This window comes from Etheostoma cragini, chromosome 22 (assembly GCF_013103735.1).
Source record: "Etheostoma cragini isolate CJK2018 chromosome 22, CSU_Ecrag_1.0, whole genome shotgun sequence".
Classification (NCBI taxonomy): Eukaryota; Metazoa; Chordata; class Actinopteri; order Perciformes; family Percidae; genus Etheostoma; species Etheostoma cragini.
This window is the reverse complement of record NC_048428.1, coordinates 18,725,615-18,737,931: the sequence shown is the minus strand read 5'-3', so window position 1 is coordinate 18,737,931 and position 12,317 is coordinate 18,725,615. Positions and strand designations below refer to the sequence as shown.

General features: G+C 39.9%; 1 protein-coding gene across 4 annotated transcripts in view; it reads right to left on the bottom strand.

Moving 5' to 3' along the window:
• The window catches only part of sh3kbp1 (SH3-domain kinase binding protein 1), a 32,204-nt gene extending 20,648 nt beyond the window's left edge, over positions 1-11,556 (bottom strand). For all 4 annotated transcript variants that reach the window (XM_034861975.1, XM_034861978.1, XM_034861980.1 and 1 more), the window contains exons 1-2: positions 11,318-11,556; positions 1,924-2,081 (exon numbers count right to left, since the gene is read on the bottom strand). In XM_034861975.1, coding sequence (XP_034717866.1) covers positions 1,924-2,081; positions 11,318-11,321 — 162 coding nt within the window. In that variant the 5' untranslated portion in view covers positions 11,322-11,556. The remainder of the gene's footprint in view (positions 1-1,923; positions 2,082-11,317) is intronic.
• Between the last annotated feature and the right edge of the window lie 761 nt (positions 11,557-12,317).

The window sequence follows — 12,317 nt, the reverse complement described above, 5'->3', positions numbered from 1 at the left end:
CCCCCCCCCCCCCCCCCCCCCCCACACACACACACACCACACAAACAGCTTGATATACGTCACTGATTCCCGTAACTGCAGTCTTGTGACAGACTAGACTGATATTAGTGCATTACTCACACACTCACACACACACACACACACACACACACACACACACAAACACACACACACACACACACACACACACAGAGTGGGACTTTACAGGCCCATTGTCCAGCTCCCTGACAGTGAATGAGAGCTGTGACAATCAGTCAGCACAAATAAAGCCTGGCTGCACGGCGAACAACCTGACAAAGACTGACTTCTTTGGCGCTGTCAAAGTGTGAACGCTCTCTGCCCTCTGCTTGTGGCACTTCTACTTCCCCTCATGGTACAGCTAACAAGATACTTCCCTCTTCTCATTACCACAAGCACACAGTTTGACTGTGCATATCAGAAGCCGAGTCTTGACCCTCACACTTACATGTCTAATTTACTTTGAGACACCAGCAAAAAGAAAAAAGGAAATTTCACCCTAATGTCCCACAGATACTCAGGGACATATTAATTAGAGCTGCTGCAATTAACAAGTATTTCATAACCACTTTATCTGATGGTAATTTTCTCAATTGATCATTTAATTGATCAGTCTACAAAATGTAAGAAAATAGAGCAAATTGTCCAAATCCTGTTGCCAGAGCCCAATGTAATGTATTCAAAGGTCTTGTTTTGACCAATCAATTATCCAAAACCCAACATTTAGTTCACTATCATAGAAGATAAAGAAAACCAGCAAATGTTGGAACAACCAACTTTTTCTTAATTTTTGCTTAAATAATGACTTATACTTTGAATCGATAATTCATTTTTGCTCTGAGAGTTTAGAAAACAATGTCTAAATGAATCTAAGGTTTTGGATTTACGTTAACTTCTCTGTAGGGTTAGGGTTCATAGAAAATACCCATGCTTACCCCCAGTGTTAACAGCCTTATGTCTTTTGCATCCTCAACTTGTAATTGTGGGTGTAAACTTGGTGCAGTTTCAGTTTTTAGCAAAACAATATCAGCTTGGTTTAAAAAAAGACAGGCAAAAAATTGAGTGTATAGAATGAGATGTGGTGAAGTAAAAAAAAAAAATATATCCTTATCAGTGTTGCTTAGCAAAAAGCCGACAGACACAAACCCACTTCAGGCGTTGCAATTGTAACGCTAGGCCCCGTTTACACAAATCCGGTCACGGGTGAAAACGTGAAAATATTTGATCAGATGGGCCTTTTGTTTAGATGGCGACAGCGTTTTGGGGGCTTAAACATGCAAAAAAGTGAACACCACCCCCCACCCCAGAGTGGATATCTTAAAAACGCTCCACCATTGCGTTCCCATCTAAAGGGTAAAAACACACTGTGTGTGTGTGTGTGTGTGTGTGTGTGTGTGTGTGTGTGTGTGTGTGTGTGTGTGTGTGTGTGTTTGTGTGTTGTTTGGAGCAATAACTCCACCTCATCGTCTGTCCAGACAAAATTGTCAGCTCTTGTTGTTTTCTTCGCGCTACTAGGGAGAGAAGAAAAAAAGGACAGTTCTATGAAGGCACGTGGACTTGCATGCAAAAGATTTTTTCTTCAGATCGTTTCCGTCTAAACATTAATCCTTAATCTAAAGTGAAATCCAACTTTACATCTTAGTCTGATCTAAATGTAATCCAAATTTCAACCCTGATACCTATCCTTATTAGAAAAAAGATGTCAAACTCGCACCAGTGAGTGAGGTGAGTGTTTCAAAACACACAAAACACCAAGCCAAACATACTGCAGTGACACATAACACTGGGTCCTGCAAGTTTACTCTGCTGCTATTTAGGGAGGGCTTCTTGTGGGTTTAGGCAGCGCGTAAGAGACTGGGAATGAGGAGAGAAAATGAGATGGGGGATAATATTGTAACTACTCACCCTGACAAAGTTATCCGGGAATAGGCCCCTGCGTCCGTCCAGCTCGCCCTCCCACCATCCTCCATCGCCCCGCCGTATGTTCACGATGATGTCACCCACCGCCAGGCTCAACTCATCGTCCTGCTGAGCCTCATAGTCAAACTCCACCACGGCTTCCACTGGGCCACATAGACAATAAGAAAGAGAGAGTTTAGCCCTATCTGTAAGGAAACTATTATTACCAGGGGACCACGTGTAATTTGGAAAATTAGGGATCGTCTGATACTGTTTTTTCAAGACAGATAGCAATACCAATTATTGGTAGTTAATGAAACCGATAACTGAAATTTGGAAATGATATGCATATCATGTGAAAATAAAAATCTTTGAGCTTTGTCCAGCTAACATTTCCCCTTCACAAAAGTGCTCGTTTTGCCACTGACAGGCTCAGATTAAGTGATTAACTGTCGGACAACATTATGGAAAGGATTTATTTCTAGGATTTCTGTCCTTTTTTTCAAAAACATAAAACCTCCCTGAAATTGCGTTCGCTTAACCCACCAGACTCCATTTTAATAAACAGTAATTTTAGCATCATAAATAACACTTCATTCAAAGTTGGCAGAAACAAAATAAAACTATGAAAACTGTTTTGGGGCTTCTTTCCACTTTTTCAACCATCACAACTCTAATTTTAGTTGAAATAAACACACAGTTTATGTTTATAGTTTACATGAGAAAATATGTTGGCTCTGTACACACTGAAAGTATTGCATTTTTAAATGGAGTCTGCTGGGTTTAGCGCTAGCGACTTTAGAGCGGTTTCTAGTTAAACTGAAAGGTCTCAAAGAGGTTTTAAAGGTCTATCTCTGAAGGGATCCTTTCCATAATGTTGTCATTCACTTAGAATATTAATCTAACCCTGTCAGTGGCAAAACAAGCACTGGTAGGTAAATACAAGCTGGACAATTGTCCTTTTAAGTTACATTGTAGCTGGTTTCGCCTCTGCTGACTGCAGCGATCTCGCTTAATACTGGACCAATGTCAAAGATCGTTGTTCCCATCGGTCACTTACACACAAAAACATAGGAAAATATGGTCCAGGTTTGCCCTTTTTTATCAACATAGTATACAGTTGAAGAGAGTCAGATAGTGTTGTGGGTGGGACATTAAGTCAGACTCAGTGGTGAGTGACACCAAAGCAGAGGGACAGACACAGATGTAGCCAAGCCAAAAACGCAGATGCAGATAATATGTAAACTGCCAGAAAAGCGGCCTAATAATCGTTCAGGGACGATAATCGGTCTATCCCTATTTGAAATGTTCCACTCCCCGCTGATTCAAAACTGAAAGTGAAAGACAAACACAAATACAGTATGTAAACACACTCACAGCTAAACACACAATGCTACAATGTACAACAACAATGGAATTTACTCTGGCCTGCAACACTGCGAAAATAAAGTAAACTACATTTAATTTCTCTGTGGCGCAGCTCTGATTCTGATAGTTGTTTCATTTACTCAAATAAAAGCTGGTAAGCTGGTCAGCACACTCAAACAAAGGACAGGAAGTTCTTTGAGGGGGAGGTGGAAGTACCTGCGCTGTCATAACTCAAATGGTAAATTCAGCATAACGGACATTTCCACTGCACTAATTCCATCAGCACGACCATATAGTCATATTAGACTCAAAATGCATTTCTGTCTTATTAAAACAGACTATCTTCCCAAGAAGAATCTTATTTTCTTATTTGTTGATTTAATACAGGGACAGCGCATATTAATGGACATTTCTGTCAGTGGGCCAGAGTTAGCTGAAAGGCTATTTTTCATCTGCAGTCCAGAAAGATCATAACAAGTCACCCTAAAAAGTAAAATCACATATTTAAATAAAAAACAATGAAAACATCAGTGCCTTTGTCACATACATTACGCTCAATTCATAACGACAAGTGTTGAACAGAAAACAGGAAAGGAAGGTTAGTAAAATAATATCTCCCACACCAACTCACGCACAAAAACACCTTGTGTTATGACTATTTACAAGTATGATCCGCTCGTGCAGCTGCTCATACTTGTAAAAATGTACTGAATGTGCCATAACACATAAATATAGGTTTTTCTCACACACACACACGCGCACACACACACACACACACACACACACACACACACACACACACACACAAAAGTTTCTGAGACTTTACATCATGGTGAAGGAGGATGGATTTCACAAGACATCAATATTAAGCAGACAAAGCAGACAACTGTAGTCCAAGTTGGCCTGGCACTGAGATGGGAAGGATATGATTTTGGCTTGAGATAACTAAGAGATTAGCCACAGATGAGACAGCAATGTGGCACAAATACCACTTTTCTTTTCTGCTCCCAGTTGTGACGTTTCTGGGGAAGTAGTGCATGAGAGAGGAAGTGGAAGGTTCTTCAGTAAGGAGCCACATGTACAGTGAGTTAATAGCTTGTGGCAGTTTTCTTGCAAACCACATTACAGTACATCTGTTTGGCAGAACAGGACAACACACTGCCGTCCACCCACCCATCCACGTCATGTCAACAACAAATACAGCATGGAAGAAGACGACAGCTTGTGGCTCTGCACAGAACGCACATGAGAGCAAAGGCAAATAACACAAAGTTAACGCCAAATACGCTCTCGATTGGAGCTCAGTCTGGTGTGAGGCTATGCAGAAAGAGTGGAAATTGAGCTTGCACTGGATATGTTCTTACAAACAGCCTTCATTTTTTGTGTATAAGATGTACAGCACAGCGTGAGGAAATAGATGCGCAGCCACAATTTTAAATAAATGTAATGCCCTTAAAAGCGATACAACAGTATTATCATGACCATTAAACAGTCATGTTTTTTTATGTATTGTTTTAAATTGAAAGGGTTTTTTAATTTTGTATGATGTAGCCTATTATGTTTATTCTCTGTACGTGAATAATAAGAACATGAAATTCTGCTACTGATCTAATTCTAAGACAGTTAATGACTCCCTATGGTCCTTGTTAAATAAGCAAATACATGAGTAATAAGTAAGTTTATAACAGTTTCACTTTGAAATACGGGAATACTTCAGGGTTTCCGAGGAAATGTCTTCGTTAAGGTGGTAGGGTGGGGTTGTTCGTGCGACAGACTACAGACTCTGTACTACATTTAACGATTATTTATTAAGCACTAGATATGAAATTTAAATAATAATATTTGCTAATAAATGTATCCATTACATATAAGTCTATCTATTAGGGCTGTTTAAATAAGGGGTAACTTTGATTAATTAATCCAAAAAAATATATATATATAAATGATGAATAATACTAAATTACTGTAAATATTGCAGATTAATCCATTCCGTATTGACCACACACACAGATATTGGCGCACACACCAGACATCACCTCACTTCTGTTTACTGATAACTATCATTCATCTCAGGCTAATAAAGTAGTTAGTAAGTTGGCAGACAGCCTTCCAAAAGATAGAACAATAAAATGAAACCAATCATTAACCATTGACCAACAAGCTGGAAACGGAGTCTCAGGTGATTCACCTGTCCGGAAGGCCCCGACACATTTTCCGCACTCCATGTCCGCGGACAGCTGTAGGCTTTTACCGGTTAATGTTCTGTCCATTTGTTGGACACATGCAGCTACTCTCCTGAAACTGCTTACTTATTATGTATACAAAGCCTGGTATGGCTTAAACCTCAATGCTTGTCCAAAAACCCATCAATTTGACTAAGTGTTGCACTGGGTGACATGTTTGTTCATTTTCATGAACACACACGCACACTAGTTTTTTGGACTCAATCCCATATGCACTATCCTGCTGCTTTAAAGACACACCTCTTGCACCAAGCCCTCTGTTGAAATGAACTCCCAATAAATCCGTTATTTACCTGTGTTTGAGTGACATGACGTTTGCAAAAAAGGAAAGTGGTCACTCGTAGACACCATTTTAACCTGGTATAAAAAGGTATGACCATGCTTCCTCAGCAAAGGGTACATACAGGATGGCTGCTTGTTAAATTTTGGATCCAGTTCAAGATTCTTGTGCTTACATACAGAGCCATCAATGGTCAGGCACCGGCCTACATTACTGATCTGCTGCCCCCTTATATTGTCAGCAGATCTTTGAGGTCCTCTGATCAGGGGTTACTGGCCGTTCCCAGTAATAAGATGTACACTAAAAGGTGGTAGCTTTTGAAACCGTCGCTCCTAGACTGTGGTACGTATTGCCTCATGTTTTAAGAGTGTCAGTCTCTTCAAAAAGCAGCTAAAGACATCCTTTTAGTCAGGCATTCATTGTTGACCGCATAACTATGTAAAAAATGCTTTAGTGTTTGACTATGATTAGTTTGAGTCTTTATGATTATTGTTTTGTTATAATGTATTTGTTTATTTGGCGTGCTGTGAAGCACTTTGTGGCTCTGTCTGTGAAAGTGCTAGATCAATAAACCTCCACACTAACTTACAGCCCCTATCATTGCTTGTCCTGGGATGCACAAGCCCCACATTGCATGTAAAGATCACAAGGCGTGCAACATAAAGATAACAAAAATGCTTATCAAATACAAGCAAAAGCCCATGATCAGACAGCATGTCCTGTTACAGACTGCATGTTAACACCACACCACACACTTTATGGCCTGTTCATGTAATGTAGCTACGCTACACTATGTGGTTCAGTCTTATTAGCTATAATACCCCCAATGTATGTTGTTTTCAGCAATAAAAAGCTCAAATAAACTCACTGTATGATACCTGCAAGGCACCAAACAACAAAGTGAGAGAATAGCTGTTGAAAAGGAAGTTGAATATTTAGCAACTGAGGTGGTGGAGTTAACAGATCTAAAGGAGCGTGAATACTAGACGGGTCACATAAAAAGCTTGATGGCTGCATAATGGAGTTCCTAACAAATGCATAACTATGAAACAGAATATGTTTGGACCTTACCAGAACCTAAATGTTTTAGTTTTAAAAAGGTGTGATAGGCATATAAACACCTTCATGTTTGCTTACCTACCCCCTTTCCCACCAACACTTTTTTATAAAATCAAATTTAATAAAACTAGGTCTGCTTTTACAACTGTCAAGAGACTTGATGCTTTATTAAACTTGCATATTATAGAGCTGTAACGATCAGTTGCTTAATCAATTTATCGATCGAAAGAAAATAAATCCGCTCTCATTACCTTATTTACCACTTTGTATCAAATATTATGAAAAGTTATATAATTTTTCTTTTTGTATGGTTGGTCAAAACAAAAAGAAGCAATTTAAGGTAATTACTTTGGAAGGGTGTCTTTGCCCTTTTTACTACTGATTTCGTTTTTAAGAAACTAATTGTTAGTTGCAGACCTACTTGCATACCCTTAAACATTAACAGGTGCAATCTGTTATCTAGTTATTTAGAGCCATGGAAGCGGAAAACTAAAAAAAACATTAGCATTAGCTTTAGGCTTATTTATTACGGCTATTAATGACGGGCATGTTATGTCACTTCAACATTTGTGTGCTCACATTGAATTATATAATGTTGGTTACTCGCAAAAATAATTAAGACAGCCAGTAAAGTGATCCAGACTGGTCCTGGCCGCCATGCCAACACGTCATAACTGCTAACGTTAGCTAACGTTGCAGGAGGACCAGGCCACGGCTGTTTGTTTAGTCTGTTCAGCGGCCGTAGCAGACAATGGTGAGTTATTTTAAAGTGCCCATGTTATGAAAAAAATCCCTTATTCTGGGATTTGGGTGTTATTTTGTGTGTCTGGTGCTTCCAGAGTTTTTGAGTGAGATTCAGTTTTCTTAATGTCCTCTGCCTTTAGTCTCCAGGTGAGCGGTTCAAAATCTCCACGGCTTTCTACATCACTAGCCAAAACAAGACGGCTAACCGTAGTACATCCTAGCGCTAGCATGCTAGCTCGTTCTCAATGGAAAAACACTGTTACAACACACACTAGCTCACCATAATCTACAAAAGAACTACTTCCATGTCATTGTTCTGCAGGCATTCCACAAGTGTACCCACATTTAGAAGAAGTCTCCCAGCTAATCCTGCCTTGTACTGACCAAAGTTGGAGAGTTATCAAGCTGATGTGATCTTACCTAGCTACTGAGCATGTGCGACTCCCAACAAAGATTGTATAGAAGTGAGAAGTCTCACTCTGTAACTAAAACAGAGACCCAAACACACAGGGTGTGGAGGATCTGCAGCAGTGTCCAGTACAACAAAAATGTGGTGTTTTTTTGAAAATGGAACCATGTAAACCTATTCGGGTACAACCTCAAAATACAATTATGAACCTGAAAATTTGCATAATATGGGCGCTTTAAGCCAACAAAGGGGGGCTGTAAATTGGGAAGAGAGGACCCTGAGTTTGTAGTGTGTTTAGCAATCGTAATTCTAAGCTAATAAAGTGTGTTCAGTCAGGCGGAGAAGATGGCAAGGTAGTGTTATTTGTAGCAGTTGCTACCATATTTCTAAGCCGAGGAAGTGTGTCTGTCCGTCGGGTGGAGAGGACAGTGAGGTTGTGGGGTTTTTAGCAGTACCTACCGTATTTCTAAGCCCAGAGAGTCATTTGGATACAGAGCTCCACGTGAACGTAACCCACGTATGACTGTCGATAAAGCCAGCGTCTAACGTTGGCTACGCCGCTGTGCTGTTAAGTAATGTCTGGCTATGTGAGACAGGTGTCTAGCAACATTGTTGGATGCTGCGGTCTCAGCCTGGCAACCTCTGTGAACTTTAATTCGCGGGAGGAGGGGGCAGGATGACAACTCTCTCCAGTACTTTGAATTTGGACTGCAGTAACTATTTTAAATGCCATCTGTCAGTATTACATATTGCACCTTTAATGTTGGTGGTAATACAGTGCTTGTGTGTAAAAGGTTAAAAATGACACAGGAGGCTTTGTGAGGAACAGAAACTGAATATCTGAAAGCGTGCTGACAAAACTGCCTCATAAGAGGTCAAGAAATATACTGCCATACAGGAACTGAGAAGGGTCCGTAGCGTCCTCACAACAGCTGCAGTCAGTTTAGATAAGAGGAAACTACACATCCAAACAATCTGAACTTTGCTAAGCCACAGTGACATTTGATTGGTTTACAGCAGACCTGTGTTTAGTTGTGAGTATGTTTCAATGCTTTCACTGAAAAGCATTCACACTGGCCCACTGGGAGTCAAAGCCACCCACTCCAACTGTGGATCAGATTACATACTTCTCCCACATTAAAAGGAAAATTCCAACTTTTCTCTGCTCAACTCATTATTCTGTTGCATTGCAGGAAGTTGCTTTGTGACAAAGTGTTCTGACTCCATCAACTTACATTGAATGTTTCTAATTCCAGCACTCCCATTTCCCAAAATGACTTTTGACAACCCTGAGATAACAACTTTGTGCGTTACTGTTTATAATGGAAGAGACACGGTGACAGCAACAGCAAAAACAAGAAAGATAGACAAAGTGTTTCAGTTCCGGCTGAGAAAAGGGAAACTTTCACTTAAGATGAATTAATAGAGAAAATAAGCTCCTTTAAACAACCATATCTAACTGTTTAACTGATTTAGGCTAAGTTGACAGTTTTCTTCTAGTTGAAAAGAAAGCTTATAACTGTACGTTGATGTCTTTACTCCATTTTATAACCTGATAGGAAAAAGCAAAGAAATACCAATAACAACATAATAATCCAAGAATCCAATGAAAAACATTATAAAAAGGGCCCTACTGTCTTTTAATTTAGGTTTTCTGTACTAAATGTCTTCCTTAGCATTTATACAAACATACTAGGTACACCTGTACAATCTAAGGCAGTGCAATACAACTGATATACTGTAAAATATACTGTTTTGATATCTATAATGTTCATATTAGTTTTTATTTAATAATATTATTTAGAAGTTATGTTCAGAGATCCTTCTACCATGTCCACGTCATGTTTGTAAATGGGAAGGACTAAAAATGCAGTACAGCTCAAACTTCAACATTACCTCAGTAATGATGAACATGTGATTAAATTTAAAAATGTCCATCACCCAAAACTGAACATTATAAACCTTGTAAGAGTAGAATGTATGGCAGTGAAGTTTTGTTTGATTGCAGGATTGCACAGGTGTACCTAATAAAGTGGCTCACAGTCACATATAAAAATTAAATAAATAAATAAACAAACAAATGAAGACAGTAGTAGGCAACTTATTCCTCTGGTACTAATGTCATGGATGGATTAATCCACTTGGGGGTCCCCATTCATTACCCCAATCACCCTCGTCCTTGCATTGTGTATGCATCCTGTAATTTTTTACATTTACAAAGAGATATACACAACGTAACTGATATAAAAAGGTGCTTTTTATTTTATGTTTCGCAAAGGGCCTGTTTAAAGGCCCTTGTAAATTCGCTTTCAGCTAATACTTTAATTAGTGGTGCATATTACAGCCAATTTTGCAATTAATTAAACTACCACGAAACACACAGTGAATCTGGTCCAGGGCCACAGGGAAATAGCCTGCTTTTCCCAGTTGGTCATTCAGCCTTGGCGGTTGTGTATAACTGGCCGGGAGTGTTTCCCTCGAGGCTGACTATGCATTGTTTACATGCAGCAGAAAGAGAAAGTATGCATGAAGTATTTTGGACAGACTGACTACTCTATATTCCTCACTATTATGTAATGCTCACTTGATCCATCTTAATTCATTTACTTTACAAATGGAAAAGTTACCCAAAGGAATGTTTAAGATACCCATTAAAAAGCTTGACAAGAAAAAGTACCACCTCCAAACCTGCATCTGTGCAATTATTAGCAAATCTGTATATGCACTTAATTGACTGATTACTAGTTATTGATACTATATATTATACTGATTACCCACCAAATCGGCAGTCAATTAATTTGCATGCATTGTGTGGAACAGCGCAGGGCTGTGGGACATGATGGCGATGATGAGAGGAATGGAATGTCACAGGCAGGCCTGTTTCATCCATAGAGAGGCAGCTGGAGAGAGGCAAACACTGTGCAACACAATGGCCAGACAGTCAGAGAGTAAATGTAAACGTGTCAACATCTGCAACTCATCAATGTGACCCGTTGCTTTCCTGAAATCGCACCCGTACGTCCGAGCCGCACACCCACGCGCAGCTTTCTAATCATGGAAAAGCATGGAAACGCCAAAACCGTGCGGTCACAAACAGCTCGGGGTTGTATGAAGCGACGTCAGTGAAGGTGAGGGTGGGGGGGAGAGGACAGGAGAGGAGGAGGAAGGAAGGAGATAGGCTGAACCCTGCGCGCATCTGGACCGGGCGGTTATTCCTGCCCATCCAGATGCGCAGAGGTGCTGGAGGCTATTTCTGGGTATTCTCTAAATTAGATGCAAAAACACGCTACATCTTACCCATTTATGTGTCCCGGTGTGCTGGCAGTGCTCCTGCAGGCTGGTTGGTAACGGGAAAGGCGGCTGACTGAGGTTTGCGCCGAACCGAGCCCCAGCCTCCTGCTCGTAGATCCGCTACAGCAGCGCTGAAACGGGAGGAGCGTCTGATGAAACCATATTCCTTCCTCTTTTTCTCTCCGGTGACACGACAGAGGAGGCAGAACGAAAAAAAACGGAAAAGCGCTGATGAACAAATCTCTCTCTCTCTCTCGTTGCCTTCATGTGCAGCACGTAAATACAGGCTTCAAACTTAGTATTTTCAACAACCACATATGGCAGTAATGTGACGTGGCCTAGGTGTAGAAAAATAACTTAATGACGTATTGTAATACCTCCAGATCGATAGTGAGGTATCGGATTATTATAATAATTAGAAATGGCATTAAATACTTAAGCTATGTGAGTTGCACTTAATTCATTTAAAACAAGCTAAACAAACTTAGCAATCTTCGTTTTCTCCAGTACTGATAATGTCTCCTAGTGTTGCCATTTTTCTATCTATCTAACTATACTAAAACACAGGAGGAAAAGTAATAAACAGTTGGCTTATTCAGAAATAATAACTCAGTTTACAAATCTAAGGTTTTATTTTAGAAACATGAGTTAAAGATCTCATTAAGAGTAGACTTAATATTACAAGGCCTGTAACTGATGTTAATTTAATTGATGATTTAATTTAACAAAGACTTGACCTTAAGACGTGTTTTGATGCAACAGATTAGTCATGTATGACATAGTTTCTTCCGCTTGCTATTGTTAAAATGGTTGAAATAAACAAGAACATTCCATATCTTCTTACTTCTCTAACTTTTTTCAGCGATGTTCATGCGTTTTTATTTTTAAGAATGTCATATTTCCAACAGCCTTTGAAGGTAGCAACCTTATAGTAGGCTCGTTCGAGATGAGCCAGATCTGCGCAGAATCGATCACCGGCGATCGGCGCCCGTTGCATGCCGGTTAG